The sequence below is a fragment of the Coregonus clupeaformis genome, chromosome 5, assembly GCF_020615455.1.
Source record: "Coregonus clupeaformis isolate EN_2021a chromosome 5, ASM2061545v1, whole genome shotgun sequence".
NCBI lineage: Eukaryota > Metazoa > Chordata > Actinopteri > Salmoniformes > Salmonidae > Coregonus > Coregonus clupeaformis.
Genome location: NC_059196.1, coordinates 44516268 through 44536968, shown reverse-complemented (window position 1 = coordinate 44536968; position 20701 = coordinate 44516268). Strand labels below are relative to the sequence as shown.

Sequence of the window (20701 nt, the reverse complement as noted above, 5' to 3'; positions counted from 1 at the left end):
TCACAAGGTTTTCACACAGTGTTGCTGGTATTTTGGCCCATTCCTCCGTGCAGATCTCCTCTAGAGCAGTGATGTTTTGGGGATGTCGCTGGGCAACACGGACTTTCAACTCCCTCCAAAGATTTTCTATAGGGTTGAGATCTGGAGACTGGCTAGGCCACTCCAGGACCTTGAAATGCTTCTTACGAAGCCACTCCTTCGTTGCCCGGGCGGTGTGTTTGGGATCATTGTCATGCTGAAAGACCCAGCCACGTTTCATCTTCAATGCCCTTGCTGATGGAAGGAGGTTTTCACTCAAAATCTCACGATACATGGCCCCATTCATTCTTTTCCTTTACACGGATCAGTCGTCCTGGTCCCTTTGCAGAAAAACAGCCCCAAAGCATGATGTTTCCACCCCCATGCTTCACAGTAGGTATGGTGTTCTTTGGATGCAACTCAGCATTCTTTGTCCTCCAAACACGACGAGTTGAGTTTTTACCAAAAAGTTCTATTTTGGTTTCATCTGACCATATGACATTCTCCCAATCCTCTTCTGGATCATCCAAATGCACTCTAGCAAACTTCAGACGGGCCTGGACATGTACTGGCTTAAGCAGGGGGACACGTCTGGCACTGCAGGATTTGAGTCCCTGGCGGCGTAGTGTGTTACTGATGGTAGGCTTTGTTACTTTGGTCCCAGCTCTCTGCAGGTCATTCACTAGGTCCCCCCATGTGGTTCTGAGATTTCTGCTCACCGTTCTTGTGATCATTTTGACCCCACGGGGTGAGATCTTGCGTGGAGCCCCAGATCGAGGGAGATTATCAGTGGTCTTGTATGTCTTCCATTTCCTAATAATTGCTCCCCACAGTTGATTTCTTCAAACCAAGCTGCTTACCTATTGCAGATTCAGTCTTCCCAGCCTGGTGCAGGTCTACAATTTTGTTTCTGGTGTCCTTTGACAGCTCTTTGGTCTTGGCCATAGTGGAGTTTGGAGTGTGACTGTTTGAGGTTGTGGACAGGTGTCTTTTATACTGATAACAAGTTCAAACAGGTGCCATTAATACAGGTAATGAGTGGAGGACAGAGGATCCTCTTAAAGAAGAAGTTACAGGTCTGTGAGAGCCAGAAATCTTGCTTGTTTTTAGGTGACCAAATACTTATTTTCCACCATAATTTGCAAATAAATTCATAAAAAATCCTACAATGTGATTTTCAGGAAAAAAAATTCTCAATTTGTCTGTCATAGTTGACGTGTACCAATGATGAAAATTACAGGCCTCTCTCATCTTTTTAAGTGGGAGAACTTGCACAATTGGTGGCTGACTAAATACTTTTTTTTCCCACTGTATGTCAGGATATCTAACCCTAAATCAAGATGGGGAGACTACTAGACTATATACAGTCGTGGTCAAAAGTTTTGAGAATGACACAAATATTAATTTTCACAAAGTCTGCTGCCTCAGTTTTTTTGATGGCAATTTGCATATACTCCCGAATGTTATGAAGAGTGATCAGATGAATTGCAATTAATTGCAAAGTCCCTCTTTGCCATGAAAATGAACTTAATCCCAAAAAACATTTCCACTTCATTTCAGCCCTGCCACAAAAGGACCAGCTGACATCATGTCAGTGATTCTCTCGTTGACACAGGTGAGAGTGTTGACGAGGACAAGGCTGGAGATCACTCTGTCATGCTGATTGAGTTAGAATAACAGACTGGAAGCTTTAAATCGAGGGTGGTGCTTGAAATCATTGTTCTTCCTCTGTTAACCATGGTTACCTGCAAGGAAACATGTGCCGTCATCATTGCTTTGCACAAAAAGGGCTTCACAGGCAAGACTATTGCTGCTAGTAAGACTGCACCTAAATCAACCATTTATCGGATCATCAAGAACTTCAAGGAGAGAGGTTCAATTGTTGTGAAGAAGGCTTCAGGGCGCCCAAGAAAGTCCAGCAAGCGCCAGGACCGTCTCCTAAAGTTGATTCAGCTGCGGGATCGGGGCACCACCAGTGCAGAGCTTGCTCAGGAATGGCAGCAGGCAGGTGTGAGTGCATCTGCACGCACAGTGAGACGTAGACTTTTGGTGGATGGCCTGGTGTCAAGAAGGGCAGCGAGCCTCCTGTGGTTAATTCAATTGATTGGACATGATTTGGAAAGGCACATACCTGTCTATATAAGGTCCCACAGTTGACAGTGCATGTCAGAGCAAAAACCAAGCCATGAGGTCGAAGGAATTGTACGTAGAGCTCCGAGACAGGACTTGAACCCGATCGAACATCTCTGGAAAGACCTGAAAATATCTGTGCAGCGACGCTCCCCATCCAACCTGACAGAGCTTGAGAGGATCTGCAGAGAAGAATGGCAGAAACTCTCCAAATACAGGTGTGCCAAACTTGAAGCGTCATAGCCAAGAAGACTCAAGGCTTTAAACGCTGCCAAAGGTGATTCAACAAAGTACTGAGTAAAGGGTCTGAATACTTATGTAAATGTGATATTAATGTTTTTTTTAAATACATTTGCAAACATTTTGTCATTATGGGGTATTGTGTGTAGATTGATGATGGAAAAAAAACTTTTTATTTAATCAATTTTAGAATAAGGCTGTAACTTAACAATGTGGGAAAACTGAAGCGGTCTGTGCACTGTGGTTTTAATAAGACAACACCCTGATGTTATCATCTAACCTGAAGCTATTGAAGGATCCACTCATACGTTCCCAGCAAACACACAACCACCACACAACGTTGTTCCAGCAAACACACAACCACCATACAACGTTGTCCCAACATTGTGATATCATGCCTTTATGACAATGAAGCAAAAGTGATCCTATTTGAGAATGTAGGAGAAGGAGGGGGAGAGAGAGAGAGAGAGAGAGACCCTGTCCAGAAAACAACCCCTAACCTACTACACCTCAGATCTAAACAAGACCCCTAGGTGGGTGGGGCTAAGGGCTGGGTGTAGGTTCAGGGGTCACAGTACATAACGTAGTTGTTCTCCTCAGACTGGTTGAACCAACCAGGTTAAAGGTTAAGTAGGATTCAGGGGTCAGAGGTCAGGGGATGTAGCCTACGTACCGTGGTTGTTCTGCTCTGACTGGTTGAAGCCACATAGCTGACAGATGGAGCGGACCCACTTGTTCATCTCCTCCTCTGTCTCTGCCACCAGGTAAAAGGTGCGCTCTGACGTCTTGATGTCGAACACAAAGCTATCCTGAAACTCCTTCCTCTTGAAGGTCAGCCCAGCGTCCACCTGCTCACAGCAATGCAGGTCGATGACCCGGATGGGCTTCTTGGAGTGGTCGTTCTTATAGTACTCCAGGACATCAGGGTCGCCAGACATGCGACCACTACGCAGGATGAACCAACGCTTTTTCCACCCCTGGAGAGAAGACATCACAAACAAACACGTCTTCAACGTTTACATTTTACATTTTTAGTCATTTAGCAGACGCTCTTATCCAGAGCGACTTACAGGAGCAATTAGGGTTAAGTGCCTTGCTCAAGGGCACATCGACAGATGTTTCACCTAGTCGGCTCGGGGGATTAGAACCAGCGACCTTTCGGTTACTGGCACAACGCTCTTCACCACTAAGCTACCTGCTAATTGTATTAACCGTGAAAACACACAAACCACTCTCAGTACGATCACAAACCTTACCGCCCTCAATTCAAACCATCTTCAAAAATCAAGCAAACCCTACCCAACATCAAATCAGACCAACTTCAACAAGAACATTTTCATGGGTTCTAGTAAATGCCATATGAATGTTGGTAGTATAGGCTACTATTTACTGATGAATTATCTGGAATCTCTTGGTCAACAGTGATTCCCCTGAAGAATGAAGTCATAAACTCTGTTGACTGTCTGTTCCCTCAGTCTGTTACTACAGTCTGTTACTACAGTCTGTTACTACTGTCTGTTCCCTCAGTCTGTTACTACTGTCTGTTACTACAGTCTGTTCCCTCAGTCTGTTACTACAGTCTGTTACTACAGTCTGTTCCCTCAGTCTGTTACTACAGTCTGTTACTACTGTCTGTTCCCTAGTCTGTTCCCTCAGTCTGTTACTACAGTCTGTTACTACTGTCTGTTACTACAGTCTGTTACTACAGTCTGTTACTACAGTCTGTTACTACTGTCTGTTCCCTCAGTCTGTTACTACAGTCTGTTCCCTCAGTCTGTTACTACAGTCTGTTCCCTCAGTCTGTTACTACAGTCTGTTACTACAGTCTGTTCCCTCAGTCTGTTACTACAGTCTGTTACTACTGTCTGTTCCCTCAGTCTGTTACTACAGTCTGTTACTACAGTCTGTTCCCTCAGTCTGTTACTACAGTCTGTTCCCTCAGTCTGTTCCCTCAGTCTGTTACTACAGTCTGTTACTACAGTCTGTTCCCTCAGTCTGTTCCCTCAGTCTGTTCCTCAGTCTGTTACTACAGTCTGTTCCCTCAGTCTGTTCCTAGTCTGTTCCTCAGTCTGTTACTGCAGTCTGTTCCCTCAGTCTGTTACTACAGTCTGTTACTACAGTCTGTTACTACAGTCTGTTCCCTCAGTCTGTTCCTCAGTCTGTTACTACAGTCTGTTCCCTCAGTCTGTTACTACAGTCTGTTCCTCAGTCTGTTCCCTCAGTCTGTTACTACAGTCTGTTACTACAGTCTGTTCCCTCAGTCTGTTACTACAGTCTGTTACTACAGTCTGTTCCCTCAGTCTGTTACTACAGTCTGTTCCCTCAGTCTGTTACTACAGTCTGTTACTACAGTCTGTTCCCTCAGTCTGTTCCCTCAGTCTGTTACTACAGTCTGTTCCCTCAGTCTGTTACTACAGTCTGTTCCCTCAGTCTGTTACTACAGTCTGTTCCCTCAGTCTGTTACTACAGTCTGTTCCCTCAGTCTGTTACTACAGTCTGTTCCCTCAGTCTGTTACTACAGTCTGTTACTACAGTCTGTTACTACAGTCTGTTCCCTCAGTCTGTTACTACAGTCTGTTCCCTCAGTCTGTTACTACAGTCTGTTACTACTGTCTGTTCCCTCAGTCTGTTCCCTCAGTCTGTTCCCTCAGTCTGTTACTACAGTCTGTTCCCTCAGTCTGTTACTACAGTCTGTTCCCTCAGTCTGTTACTACAGTCTGTTCCCTCAGTCTGTTCCTCAGTCTGTTACTACAGTCTGTTACTACAGTCTGTTACTACAGTCTGTTCCCTCAGTCTGTTACTACAGTCTGTTACTACAGTCTGTTCCCTCAGTCTGTTACTACAGTCTGTTACTACTGTCTGTTACTACAGTCTGTTCCCTCAGTCTGTTCCCTCAGTCTGTTACTACAGTCTGTTCCCTCAGTCTGTTACTACAGTCTGTTACTACAGTCTGTTACTACTGTCTGTTCCCTCAGTCTGTTCCCTCAGTCTGTTACTACAGTCTGTTACTACAGTCTGTTCCCTCAGTCTGTTCCTACAGTCTGTTACTACAGTCTGTTCCTACAGTCTGTTCCCTCAGTCTGTTACTACAGTCTGTTACTACAGTCTGTTACTACAGTCTGTTACTACAGTCTGTTCCTACAGTCTGTTCCCTCAGTCTGTTACTACAGTCTGTTACTACAGTCTGTTACTACAGTCTGTTCCCTCAGTCTGTTACTACTGTCTGTTACTACAGTCTGTTCCCTCAGTCTGTTACTACAGTCTGTTACTACAGTCTGTTACTACAGTCTGTTACTACAGTCTGTTCCCTCAGTCTGTTACTACAGTCTGTTACTACAGTCTGTTCCCTCAGTCTGTTACTACAGTCTGTTACTACAGTCTGTTACTACAGTCTGTTACTACAGTCTGTTCCCTCAGTCTGTTACTACAGTCTGTTCCCTCAGTCTGTTACTACAGTCTGTTACTACAGTCTGTTACTACAGTCTGTTACTACAGTCTGTTACTACAGTCTGTTACTACAGTCTGTTCCCTCAGTCTGTTACTACAGTCTGTTCCCTCAGTCTGTTACTACAGTCTGTTACTACAGTCTGTTACTACTGTCTGTTCCCTCAGTCTGTTACTACAGTCTGTTACTACAGTCTGTTACTACAGTCTGTTACTACAGTCTGTTACTACAGTCTGTTACTACAGTCTGTTACCTCAGTCTGTTACTACAGTCTGTTACTACGTTTTCCCTGTCTGTTACTACAGTCTGTTCCCTCAGTCTGTTACTACAGTCTGTTACTACAGTCTGTTCCTACAGTCTGTTACTACAGTCTGTTACTACAGTCTGTTCCTACAGTCTGTTACTACAGTCTGTTCCCAGTCTGTTACTACAGTCTGTTACTACTGTCTGTTACTACAGTCTGTTCCCTCAGTCTGTTACTACAGTCTGTTACTACAGTCTGTTCCCTCAGTCTGTTACTACAGTCTGTTCCTCAGTCTGTTACTACAGTCTGTTACTACAGTCTGTTCCCTCAGTCTGTTCCCTCAGTCTGTTACTACAGTCTGTTCCCACAGTCTGTCTACAGTCTGTTCCTCAGTCTGTTACTGCAGTCTGTTCCTCAGTCTGTTACTACAGTCTGTTCACTCAGTCTGTTACTACAGTCTGTTACTACAGTCTGTTACTACAGTCTGTTCCCTCAGTCTGTTCCTCAGTCTGTTACTACAGTCTGTTCCCTCAGTCTGTTACTACAGTCTGTTCCTCAGTCTGTTACTACTGTCTGTTACTACAGTCTGTTACTACAGTCTGTTCCCTCAGTCTGTTACTACAGTCTGTTACTACAGTCTGTTACTCAGTCTGTTACTACTGTCTGTTACTACAGTCTGTTCCTCAGTCTGTTACTACAGTCTGTTACTACAGTCTGTTCCCTCAGTCTGTTACTACAGTCTGTTACTCAGTCTGTTACTCAGTCTGTTACTACAGTCTGTTACTACAGTCTGTTACTACAGTCTGTTCCCTCAGTCTGTTACTACTGTCTGTTACTACAGTCTGTTACTACAGTCTGTTACTACAGTATGTTCCCTCAGTCTGTTACTACAGTCTGTTCCTCAGTCTGTTACTACAGTCTGTTACTACAGTCTGTTACTACAGTCTGTTCCTCAGTCTGTTACTACTGTCTGTTACTACTGTCTGTTACTACAGTCTGTTCCCTCAGTCTGTTACTACAGTCTGTTACTACTGTCTGTTCCCTCAGTCTGTTCCCTCAGTCTGTTACTACAGTCTGTTACTACAGTCTGTTCCCTCAGTCTGTTACTACAGTCTGTTACTACAGTCTGTTACTACAGTCTGTTACTACAGTCTGTTCCCTCAGTCTGTTCCCTCAGTCTGTTACTACAGTCTGTTACTACAGTCTGTTCCCTCAGTCTGTTACTACAGTCTGTTACTGCAGTCTGTTACCTCAGTCTGTTACTACAGTCTGTTACTACACAGTCTGTTACTACAGTCTGTTCCCTCAGTCTGTTACTACAGTCTGTTACTACAGTCTGTTCCTCAGTCTGTTACTACAGTCTGTTACTACAGTCTGTTACTACAGTCTGTTACTACAGTCTGTTCACTACAGTCTGTTACTACAGTCTGTTCCTCAGTCTGTTACTACAGTCTGTTACTACAGTCTGTTACTACAGTCTGTTACTACAGTCTGTTACTACAGTCTGTTACACAGTCTGTTACTACAGTCTGTTCCTCAGTCTGTTACTACAGTCTGTTCACTACAGTCTGTTACTACAGTCTGTTACTACAGTCTGTTACTACAGTCTGTTCCCTCAGTCTGTTACTACAGTCTGTTACCTCAGTCTGTTACTACAGTCTGTTACTCAGTCTGTTACTACAGTCTGTTACTACAGTCTGTTCCCTCAGTCTGTTACTACAGTCTGTTACTACAGTCTGTTCCTACAGTCTGTTACTACAGTCTGTTCCTCAGTCTGTTACTACAGTCTGTTACTACAGTCTGTTACTACAGTCTGTTACTACAGTCTGTTACTACTGTCTGTTCCCTCAGTCTGTTCCCTCAGTCTGTTCCCTCAGTCTGTTCCCTCAGTCTGTTACTACAGTCTGTTACTACAGTCTGTTCCCTCAGTCTGTTACTACAGTCTGTTCCCTCAGTCTGTTACTACTGTCTGTTACTACAGTCTGTTCCTACTGTCTGTTCCCTCAGTCTGTTCCCTCAGTCTGTTACTACAGTCTGTTACTACAGTCTGTTACTACAGTCTGTTACTACAGTCTGTTACTACAGTCTGTTACTACAGTCTGTTCCTCAGTCTGTTACTACAGTCTGTTTCCCTCAGTCTGTTACTACAGTCTGTTACTACAGTCTGTTACTACAGTCTGTTCCCTCAGTCTGTTACTACAGTCTGTTACTACAGTCTGTTACTACAGTCTGTTACTACAGTCTGTTCCCTCAGTCTGTTACTACAGTCTGTTACTACAGTCTGTTACTACAGTCTGTTCCCTCAGTCTGTTACTACTGTCTGTTACTACTGTCTGTTCCCTCAGTCTGTTCCCTCAGTCTGTTACTACAGTCTGTTACTACTGTCTGTTCCCTCAGTCTGTTCCCTCAGTCTGTTACTACAGTCTGTTACTACAGTCTGTTCCCTCAGTCTGTTACTACAGTCTGTTACCACAGTCTGTTACCAGTCTGTTACTACAGTCTGTTACTACAGTCTGTTACCTACAGTCTGTCCCTCAGTCTGTTAACTACAGTCTGTTCCCTCAGTCTGTTACTACAGTCTGTTACTACAGTCTGTTACTACAGTCTGTTACTACAGTCTGTTCCCTCAGTCTGTTACTACAGTCTGTTACTACAGTCTGTTCCTTCAGTCTGTTACTACAGTCTGTTACTACAGTCTGTTACTACAGTCTGTTACTACAGTCTGTTACTACAGTCTGTTACTACAGTCTGTTACTACAGTCTGTTACTACAGTCTGTTACTACAGTCTGTTACTACAGTCTGTTCCCTCAGTCTGTTACTACAGTCTGTTACTACAGTCTGTTCCCTCAGTCTGTTCCCTCAGTCTGTTACTACAGTCTGTTACTACAGTCTGTTCCCTCAGTCTGTTACTACAGTCTGTTACTACAGTCTGTTCCCTCAGTCTGTTACTACAGTCTGTTACTACAGTCTGTTCCCTCAGTCTGTTACTACAGTCTGTTACTACAGTCTGTTACTACAGTCTGTTCCTCAGTCTGTTCCTCAGTCTGTTACTACAGTCTGTTCCCTCAGTCTGTTACTACAGTCTGTTCCCTCAGTCTGTTACTACAGTCTGTTCCCTCAGTCTGTTACTACTGTCTGTTACTACAGTCTGTTACTACAGTCTGTTCCTACAGTCTGTTACTACAGTCTGTTCCCTCAGTCTGTTACTACAGTCTGTTCCCTCAGTCTGTTACTACAGTCTGTTACTACAGTCTGTTACTACAGTCTGTTACTACAGTCTGTTACTACAGTCTGTTCCCTCAGTCTGTTACTACAGTCTGTTACTACAGTCTGTTACTACAGTCTGTTACTACAGTCTGTTACTCAGTCTGTTACTACAGTCTGTTACTACAGTCTGTTCCCTCAGTCTGTTACTACTGTCTGTTACTACAGTCTGTTACTACTGTCTGTTCCCTCAGTCTGTTCCCTCAGTCTGTTACTACAGTCTGTTCCCTCAGTCTGTTACTACAGTCTGTTACTACAGTCTGTTACTACAGTCTGTTACTACAGTCTGTTACTACAGTCTGTTACTACAGTCTGTTCCCTCAGTCTGTTACTACAGTCTGTTACTACAGTCTGTTACTACAGTCTGTTACTACAGTCTGTTCCCTCAGTCTGTTACTACAGTCTGTTACTACAGTCTGTTACTACAGTCTGTTCCCTCAGTCTGTTACTACAGTCTGTTCCCTCAGTCTGTTACTACAGTCTGTTACTACAGTCTGTTCTACAGTCTGTTACTACAGTCTGTTCCCTCAGTCTGTTACTACAGTCTGTTACTACAGTCTGTTACTCAGTCTGTTACTCTGTCTGTTACTACAGTCTGTTACTACAGTCTGTTCCCTCAGTCTGTTGCTGCAGTCTGTTACTACAGTCTGTTCCTCAGTCTGTTACTTACAGTCTGTTCCCTCAGTCTGTTACTACAGTCTGTTACTATTTTTTTCCTCAGTCTGTTACTACAGTCTGTTACTGTCCAGTCTGTTACTACAGTCTGTTACTCACTACTCGTCTGTTACTACAGTCTGTTACTACAGTCTGTTCCCTCAGTCTGTTACTACAGTCTGTTCCTCAGTCTGTTACTACAGTCTGTTCCTACAGTCTGTTACTACAGTCTGTTACTCAGTCTGTTACTACAGTCTGTTACTACAGTCTGTTCCTCAGTCTGTTCCTCAGTCTGTTACTACAGTCTGTTACTACAGTCTGTTACTACAGTCTGTTACTACAGTCTGTTACTACAGTCTGTTCCCTCAGTCTGTTACTACAGTCTGTTACTACAGTCTGTTCCCTCAGTCTGTTACTACTGTCTGTTACTACAGTCTGTTACTACAGTCTGTTACTACAGTCTGTTCCCTCAGTCTGTTACTACAGTCTGTTACTACAGTCTGTTACTACAGTCTGTTCCCTCAGTCTGTTACTACAGTCTGTTACTACAGTCTGTTCCCTCAGTCTGTTACTACAGTCTGTTCCAGTCTGTTACTACAGTCTGTTACTACAGTCTGTTCCCTCAGTCTGTTACTACAGTCTGTTACTACAGTCTGTTCCCTCAGTCTGTTACTACAGTCTGTTACTACAGTCTGTTCCCTCAGTCTGTTACTACAGTCTGTTACTACAGTCTGTTACTACAGTCTGTTACTACAGTCTGTTACTACAGTCTGTTCCCTCAGTCTGTTACTACAGTCTGTTCCCTCAGTCTGTTACTACTGTCTGTTACTACAGTCTGTTCCCTCAGTCTGTTACTACAGTCTGTTACTACAGTCTGTTACTACTAGTCTGTTCCTCAGTCTGTTACTACAGTCTGTTACTACAGTCTGTTACTACAGTCTGTTCCTCAGTCTGTTACTACAGTCTGTTACTACAGTCTGTTCCCTCAGTCTGTTACTTCAGTCTGTTACTACAGTCTGTTACTACAGTCTGTTACTAGTCTGTTACCAGTCTGTTCCTCAGTCTGTTACTACAGTCTGTTACCCTCAGTCTGTTACTGCAGTCTGTTCCCTCAGTCTGTTACTACAGTCTGTTACTACAGTCTGTTCCCAGTCTGTTCCCTCAGTCTGTTACTACAGTCTGTTACTACAGTCTGTTCCCACAGTCTGTTACTACAGTCTGTTCCTCAGTCTGTTACTACAGTCTGTTACTCAGTCTGTTACTACAGTCTGTTCCTCAGTCTGTTACTACAGTCTGTTACTACAGTCTGTTACTACAGTCTGTTACTACAGTCTGTTCCTACAGTCTGTTCCCTCAGTCTGTTACTACAGTCTGTTCCTACAGTCTGTTACTACAGTCTGTTCCCTCAGTCTGTTGCTACAGTCTGTTACTACTGTCTGTTACTACAGTCTGTTCCCTTAGTCTGTTACTACTGTCTGTTCCCTCAGTCTGTTACTACAGTCTGTTACTACAGTCTGTTACTACTGTCTGTTCCCTCAGTCTGTTACTACAGTCTGTTCCTACAGTCTGTTACTACAGTCTGTTACTACAGTCTGTTCCCTCAGTCTGTTACTACAGTCTGTTCCCTCAGTCTGTTACTACAGTCTGTTACTACAGTCTGTTCCTACAGTCTGTTCCCTCAGTCTGTTACTACAGTCTGTTCCCTCAGTCTGTTACTACAGTCTGTTACTACAGTCTGTTACTACAGTCTGTTCCCTCAGTCTGTTACTACAGTCTGTTACTACAGTCTGTTACTACTGTCTGTTCCCTCAGTCTGTTACTACAGTCTGTTACTACAGTCTGTTACTACTGTCTGTTACTACAGTCTGTTACTACAGTCTGTTCCCTCAGTCTGTTACTACAGTCTGTTCCCTCAGTCTGTTACTACAGTCTGTTACTACAGTCTGTTACTACAGTCTGTTACTACTGTCTGTTACTACAGTCTGTTCCCTCAGTCTGTTACTACAGTCTGTTACTACAGTCTGTTACTACAGTCTGTTCCTCAGTCTGTTACTACAGTCTGTTACTACAGTCTGTTCACTACAGTCTGTTACTACAGTCTGTTCTACAGTCTGTTACTACAGTCTGTTCCTCAGTCTGTTACTACAGTCTGTTACTACAGTCTGTTACTACAGTCTGTTACTACAGTCTGTTCCCTCAGTCTGTTACTACAGTCTGTTCTACAGTCTGTTACTCACTAAGTCTGTTACTACAGTCTGTTCCCTCAGTCTGTTACTACAGTCTGTTACTACAGTCTGTTACTACAGTCTGTTACTACAGTCTGTTACTACAGTCTGTTCCCTCAGTCTGTTACTACTGTCTGTTACTACAGTCTGTTCCCTCAGTCTGTTACTACAGTCTGTTACTACAGTCTGTTCCCTCAGTCTGTTACTACAGTCTGTTCCCTCAGTCTGTTACTACAGTCTGTTCCCTCAGTCTGTTACTACAGTCTGTTACTACAGTCTGTTCCTACAGTCTGTTACTACAGTCTGTTCCCTCAGTCTGTTACTACAGTCTGTTACTACAGTCTGTTCCCTCAGTCTGTTACTACAGTCTGTTACTACAGTCTGTTCCCTCAGTCTGTTACTACAGTCTGTTACTACAGTCTGTTACTACAGTCTGTTACTACAGTCTGTTCCCTCAGTCTGTTACTACAGTCTGTTCACTACAGTCTGTTACTACAGTCTGTTCCCTCAGTCTGTTACTACAGTCTGTTACTACAGTCTGTTACTACAGTCTGTTACTACAGTCTGTTCCCTCAGTCTGTTACTACAGTCTGTTCCCTCAGTCTGTTACTACAGTCTGTTACTACAGTCTGTTACTACAGTCTGTTCCCTCAGTCTGTTACTACAGTCTGTTACTACAGTCTGTTCCCTCAGTCTGTTACTACAGTCTGTTACTACAGTCTGTTACTACAGTCTGTTCCTCAGTCTGTTACTACAGTCTGTTACTACAGTCTGTTACTACAGTCTGTTACTACAGTCTGTTACTACAGTCTGTTACTACAGTCTGTTACTACAGTCTGTTACTACAGTCTGTTACTACAGTCTGTTCCCTCAGTCTGTTCCCTCAGTCTGTTACTACAGTCTGTTACTACAGTCTGTTCCCTCAGTCTGTTACTACAGTCTGTTACTACAGTCTGTTCCCTCAGTCTGTTACTACAGTCTGTTCCCTCAGTCTGTTACTACAGTCTGTTACTACAGTCTGTTCCCTCAGTCTGTTACTACAGTCTGTTACTACAGTCTGTTACTACAGTCTGTTACTACAGTCTGTTACTACAGTCTGTTACTACAGTCTGTTCCCTCAGTCTGTTACTACAGTCTGTTACTACAGTCTGTTACTACAGTCTGTTCCCTCAGTCTGTTACTACAGTCTGTTACTACAGTCTGTTCCCTCAGTCTGTTACTACAGTCTGTTACTACAGTCTGTTACTACAGTCTGTTACTACAGTCTGTTACTACAGTCTGTTCCCTCAGTCTGTTACTACAGTCTGTTACTACAGTCTGTTCCCTCAGTCTGTTACTACAGTCTGTTACTACAGTCTGTTCCCTCAGTCTGTTACTACAGTCTGTTCCCTCAGTCTGTTACTACAGTCTGTTCCCTCAGTCTGTTACTACAGTCTGTTCCCTCAGTCTGTTACTACAGTCTGTTCCCTCAGTCTGTTACTACAGTCTGTTACTACAGTCTGTTCCCTCAGTCTGTTACTACAGTCTGTTACTACAGTCTGTTACTACAGTCTGTTCCCTCAGTCTGTTACTACAGTCTGTTACTACAGTCTGTTACTACAGTCTGTTACTACAGTCTGTTCCCTCAGTCTGTTCCCTCAGTCTGTTACTACAGTCTGTTCCCTCAGTCTGTTACTACAGTCTGTTACTACAGTCTGTTCCCTCAGTCTGTTACTACTGTCTGTTACTACAGTCTGTTCCCTCAGTCTGTTACTACTGTCTGTTACTACAGTCTGTTACTACAGTCTGTTACTACAGTCTGTTCCTCAGTCTGTTACTACAGTCTGTTCCCTCAGTCTGTTACTACTGTCTGTTACTACAGTCTGTTACTACAGTCTGTTACTACAGTCTGTTACTACAGTCTGTTACTACAGTCTGTTACTACAGTCTGTTCCCTCAGTCTGTTACTACTGTCTGTTCCCTCAGTCTGTTACTACAGTCTGTTACTACAGTCTGTTACTACAGTCTGTTACTACAGTCTGTTCCCTCAGTCTGTTACTACAGTCTGTTACTACAGTCTGTTACTACAGTCTGTTACTACAGTCTGTTACTACAGTCTGTTACTACAGTCTGTTACTACAGTCTGTTCCCTCAGTCTGTTACTACAGTCTGTTACTACAGTCTGTTCCTCAGTCTGTTACTACAGTCTGTTACTACAGTCTGTTCCCTCAGTCTGTTACTACAGTCTGTTACTACAGTCTGTTACTACAGTCTGTTACTACAGTCTGTTCCCTCAGTCTGTTACTACAGTCTGTTACTACAGTCTGTTCCTACAGTCTGTTCCCTACAGTCTGTTACTACAGTCTGTTCCTCAGTCTGTTACTACAGTCTGTTACTACAGTCTGTTACTACAGTCTGTTCCCTCAGTCTGTTACTACAGTCTGTTCCTCAGTCTGTTACTACAGTCTGTTACTACAGTCTGTTACTCAGTCTGTTCCTCAGTCTGTTACTACAGTCTGTTGCTACAGTCTGTTACTAGTCTGTTACTACAGTCTGTTCCTCAGTCTGTTACTACAGTCTGTTACTACAGTCTGTTCCTCAGTCTGTTACTACAGTCTGTTACTACAGTCTGTTCCCTCAGTCTGTTACTACAGTCTGTTCCTCAGTCTGTTACTACAGTCTGTTACTACAGTCTGTTACTACAGTCTGTTCCCTCAGTCTGTTACTACAGTCTGTTACTACAGTCTGTTCCCTCAGTCTGTTACTACAGTCTGTTCCCTCAGTCTGTTACTACAGTCTGTTACTACAGTCTGTTACTACAGTCTGTTCCCTCAGTCTGTTACTACTGTCTGTTCCCTCAGTCTGTTACTACAGTCTGTTACTACAGTCTGTTCCCTCAGTCTGTTACTACAGTCTGTTACTACAGTCTGTTCCTACAGTCTGTTCCTCAGTCTGTTACTACAGTCTGTTACTGACAGTCTGTTCCTACAGTCTGTTACTACAGTCTGTTACTACAGTCTGTTTCCCCTCAGTCTGTTACTACAGTCTGTTACTACAGTCTGTTACCCTCAGTCTGTTACTACAGTCTGTTACTACAGTCTGTTCCCTCAGTCTGTTACTACAGTCTGTTCCCTACAGTCTGTTACTACTGTCTGTTCCCTCAGTCTGTTACTACAGTCTGTTACTACAGTCTGTTCCCTCAGTCTGTTACTACTGTCTGTTACTACAGTCTGTTACTACAGTCTGTTACTACAGTCTGTTACTACAGTCTGTTCCCTCAGTCTGTTACTACAGTCTGTTACTACAGTCTGTTACTACAGTCTGTTACTACAGTCTGTTACTACAGTCTGTTACTACAGTCTGTTACTACAGTCTGTTACTACAGTCTGTTACTACAGTCTGTTACTACAGTCTGTTCCCTCAGTCTGTTCCCTCAGTCTGTTACTACTGTCTGTTACTACTGTCTGTTACTACAGTCTGTTCCCTCAGTCTGTTACTACTGTCTGTTACTACAGTCTGTTCCCTCAGTCTGTTACTACAGTCTGTTACTACAGTCTGTTACTACAGTCTGTTCCCTCAGTCTGTTACTACAGTCTGTTACTACAGTCTGTTACTACAGTCTGTTCCCTCAGTCTGTTACTACAGTCTGTTACTACAGTCTGTTACTACAGTCTGTTACTACAGTCTGTTACTACAGTCTGTTCCCTCAGTCTGTTACTACAGTCTGTTCCCTCAGTCTGTTACTACAGTCTGTTCCCTCAGTCTGTTACTACAGTCTGTTACTACAGTCTGTTACTACAGTCTGTTACTACTGTCTGTTACTACAGTCTGTTACTACAGTCTGTTCCCTACAGTCTGTTCCTCAGTCTGTTACTACAGTCTGTTACTACAGTCTGTTCCCTCAGTCTGTTACTACAGTCTGTTACTCAGTCTGTTACTGCAGTCTGTTCCTCAGTCTGTTACTACAGTCTGTTACTACAGTCTGTTACTACAGTCTGTTCCCTCAGTCTGTTACTACAGTCTGTTACTACAGTCTGTTCCTCAGTCTGTTACTACAGTCTGTTCCTCAGTCTGTTACTACAGTCTGTTCCCTCAGTCTGTTACTACAGTCTGTTACTACAGTCTGTTCCCTCAGTCTGTTACTACAGTCTGTTACTACAGTCTGTTACTACAGTCTGTTCCCTCAGTCTGTTACTACAGTCTGTTCCCTCAGTCTGTTACTACAGTCTGTTACTACAGTCTGTTCCCTCAGTCTGTTACTACAGTCTGTTACTACAGTCTGTTCCCTCAGTCTGTTACTACAGTCTGTTCCCTCAGTCTGTTACTACAGTCTGTTACTACAGTCTGTTCCCTCAGTCTGTTACTACAGTCTGTTCCTCAGTCTGTTCCTACTGTCTGTTACTACAGTCTGTTACTGCAGTCTGTTACTACAGTCTGTTCCTCAGTCTGTTACTACAGTCTGTTACTACAGTCTGTTACTCAGTCTGTTACTACAGTCTGTTACTACAGTCTGTTACTACAGTCTGTTACTACAGTCTGTTACTACAGTCTGTTCCCTCAGTCTGTTACTACAGTCTGTTACTACAGTCTGTTACTCCCTCAGTCTGTTACTACAGTCTGTTACTACAGTCTGTTCCTTCAGTCTGTTACTACAGTCTGTTACTACAGTCTGTTCCCACAGTCTGTTACTACAGTCTGTTCCCTCAGTCTGTTACTACAGTCTGTTACTACAGTCTGTTCCCTCAGTCTGTTACTACTGTCTGTTACTACAGTCTGTTACTACAGTCTGTTCCCTCAGTCTGTTACTACAGTCTGTTCCTACAGTCTGTTACTACAGTCTGTTCCCTCAGTCTGTTACTACTGTCTGTTACTACAGTCTGTTACTACAGTCTGTTACTACAGTCTGTTCCCTCAGTCTGTTACTACAGTCTGTTACTACAGTCTGTTACTACAGTCTGTTACTACAGTCTGTTACTACAGTCTGTTCCCTCAGTCTGTTACTACAGTCTGTTACCTACAGTCTGTTACTACAGTCTGTTACTACAGTCTGTTACTACTGTCTGTTACTACAGTCTGTTCCCTCAGTCTGTTACTACAGTCTGTTACTACTGTCTGTTCCCTCAGTCTGTTACTACAGTCTGTTACTACAGTCTGTTCCCTCAGTCTGTTACTACAGTCTGTTCCCTCAGTCTGTTCCCTCAGTCTGTTACTACAGTCTGTTACTACAGTCTGTTACTACAGTCTGTTACTACAGTCTGTTACTACAGTCTGTTCCTACAGTCTGTTCCCTCAGTCTGTTACTACAGTCTGTTACTACAGTCTGTTCCCTCAGTCTGTTACTACAGTCTGTTACTACAGTCTGTTCCCTCAGTCTGTTACTACAGTCTGTTACTACAGTCTGTTACTACAGTCTGTTACCCAGTCTGTTACTACAGTCTGTTACTACAGTCTGTTACTCAGTCTGTTACTACAGTCTGTTCCTACAGTCTGTTACTACAGTCTGTTACTACAGTCTGTTACTACAGTCTGTTCCCTCAGTCTGTTACTACAGTCTGTTCCTCAGTCTGTTACTACAGTCTGTTACTACAGTCTGTTCCCTCAGTCTGTTACTCACAGTCTGTTACTACAGTCTGTTACTACAGTCTGTTACTCAGTCTGTTACTACAGTCTGTTCCCTCAGTCTGTTACTCCCAGTCTGTTACTACAGTCTGTTCCACAGTCTGTTACTCAGTCTGTTACTACAGTCTGTTACTACAGTCTGTTACTACAGTCTGTTCCCTCAGTCTGTTACTACAGTCTGTTCCCAGTCTGTTACTACAGTCTGTTACTACAGTCTGTTACTACAGTCTGTTACTCAGTCTGTTACTACAGTCTGTTCCTCAGTCTGTTACTACAGTCTGTTCCTCAGTCTGTTACTACAGTCTGTTACTACAGTCTGTTCCTCAGTCTGTTACTACAGTCTGTTACTCAGTCTGTTCCTACAGTCTGTTACTACAGTCTGTTCCTCAGTCTGTTACTACAGTCTGTTCCCTCAGTCTGTTACTACAGTCTGTTCCTCAGTCTGTTACTACAGTCTGTTACTACAGTCTGTTACTACAGTCTGTTACTACAGTCTGTTCCCTCAGTCTGTTACTACAGTCTGTTCCCTCAGTCTGTTACTACAGTCTGTTCCTACAGTCTGTTACTACAGTCTGTTACTACAGTCTGTTCCCTCAGTCTGTTACTACAGTCTGTTACTACAGTCTGTTACTACAGTCTGTTACTACAGTCTGTTACTACAGTCTGTTCCCTCAGTCTGTTACTACAGTCTGTTACTACAGTCTGTTACTACAGTCTGTTCCCTCAGTCTGTTCCTACAGTCTGTTACTACAGTCTGTTACTACAGTCTGTTACTACAGTCTGTTACTACAGTCTGTTCCCTCAGTCTGTTACTACAGTCTGTTACTACAGTCTGTTCCCTCAGTCTGTTACTACAGTCTGTTACTACAGTCTGTTACTACAGTCTGTTCCCTCAGTCTGTTACTACAGTCTGTTACTACAGTCTGTTCCTCAGTCTGTTACTGCAGTCTGTTACTACAGTCTGTTACTCAGTCTGTTACTACAGTCTGTTCCCTCAGTCTGTTACTACAGTCTGTTCCCTCAGTCTGTTACTACAGTCTGTTCCTCAGTCTGTTACTACAGTCTGTTACTCCAGTCTGTTACTACAGTCTGTTCCTCAGTCTGTTACTACAGTCTGTTCCCTCAGTCTGTTACTACAGTCTGTTCCCTCAGTCTGTTACTACAGTCTGTTACTACAGTCTGTTACTACAGTCTGTTACTACAGTCTGTTCCCTCAGTCTGTTACTACTGTCTGTTACTACAGTCTGTTACTACAGTCTGTTCCCTCAGTCTGTTACTACTGTCTGTTACTACAGTCTGTTACTACAGTCTGTTACTACAGTCTGTTACTACAGTCTGTTCCCTCAGTCTGTTACTAGCTGTCCTGTTCCTACAGTCTGTTACTACAGTCTGTTACTACAGTCTGTTACTACAGTCTGTTACTACAGTCTGTTACTACAGTCTGTTCCCTCAGTCTGTTACTACAGTCTGTTACTACAGTCTGTTACTACAGTCTGTTACTACAGTCTGTTACTACAGTCTGTTACTACAGTCTGTTCCCTCAGTCTGTTACTACTGTCTGTTACTACAGTCTGTTACTACAGTCTGTTCCTACAGTCTGTTACTACAGTCTGTTACTACAGTCTGTTACTACAGTCTGTTCCCTCAGTCTGTTACTACAGTCTGTTACTACAGTCTGTTCCCTCAGTCTGTTACTACAGTCTGTTACTACAGTCTGTTACTACAGTCTGTTCCCTCAGTCTGTTACTACAGTCTGTTACTACAGTCTGTTACTACAGTCTGTTACTACAGTCTGTTACTCAGTCTGTTACTACAGTCTGTTCCTCAGTCTGTTACTACAGTCTGTTACTACAGTCTGTTCCCTCAGTCTGTTACTACAGTCTGTTACTACAGTCTGTTCACTACAGTCTGTTCCTCAGTCTGTTACTACAGTCTGTTACTACAGTCTGTTACTACAGTCTGTTACTACAGTCTGTTACTACAGTCTGTTACTCTCAGTCTGTTACTACAGTCTGTTACTACAGTCTGTTACTCAGTCTGTTACTACTGTCTGTTACTACTGTCTGTTCCCTCAGTCTGTTACTACAGTCTGTTACTACAGTCTGTTCCCTCAGTCTGTTACTACAGTCTGTTACTACAGTCTGTTACTACAGTCTGTTACTACAGTCTGTTCCCTCAGTCTGTTACTACAGTCTGTTACTACTGTCTGTTACTACTGTCTGTTCCCTCAGTCTGTTACTACAGTCTGTTACTACTGTCTGTTCCCTCAGTCTGTTACTACAGTCTGTTACTACAGTCTGTTACTACAGTCTGTTACTACAGTCTGTTACTACAGTCTGTTCCTACAGTCTGTTACTACAGTCTGTTCCTCAGTCTGTTACTACAGTCTGTTACTACAGTCTGTTACTGGTCTGTTCCTCAGTCTGTTACTACCGTCTGTTACTACAGTCTGTTCCCTCAGTCTGTTACTACAGTCTGTTCCCTCAGTCTGTTACTACAGTCTGTTCCCTCAGTCTGTTACTACAGTCTGTTCCCTCAGTCTGTTACTACTGTCTGTTACTACAGTCTGTTACTACAGTCTGTTCCCTCAGTCTGTTACTACAGTCTGTTACTACAGTCTGTTACTACAGTCTGTTCCCTCAGTCTGTTACTACAGTCTGTTACTACAGTCTGTTACTACAGTCTGTTCCCTCAGTCTGTTACTACAGTCTGTTCCCTCAGTCTGTTACTACAGTCTGTTCCCTCAGTCTGTTACTACAGTCTGTTACTACAGTCTGTTACTACAGTCTGTTCCCTCAGTCTGTTCCCTCAGTCTGTTACTACAGTCTGTTACTACAGTCTGTTACTACAGTCTGTTCCCTCAGTCTGTTACTACAGTCTGT

The 20701-nt window shown here is 43.3% G+C and overlaps 1 protein-coding gene across 1 annotated transcript in view; it reads right to left on the bottom strand.

Moving 5' to 3' along the window:
• gab2 (GRB2-associated binding protein 2) overlaps positions 1–20701 on the bottom strand; it is a 167825-nt gene that overhangs the window by 68089 nt on the left and 79035 nt on the right. The window contains exon 2 of the mRNA XM_045214904.1: positions 3062–3365. Coding sequence (XP_045070839.1) covers positions 3062–3365 — 304 coding nt within the window. The remainder of the gene's footprint in view (positions 1–3061; positions 3366–20701) is intronic.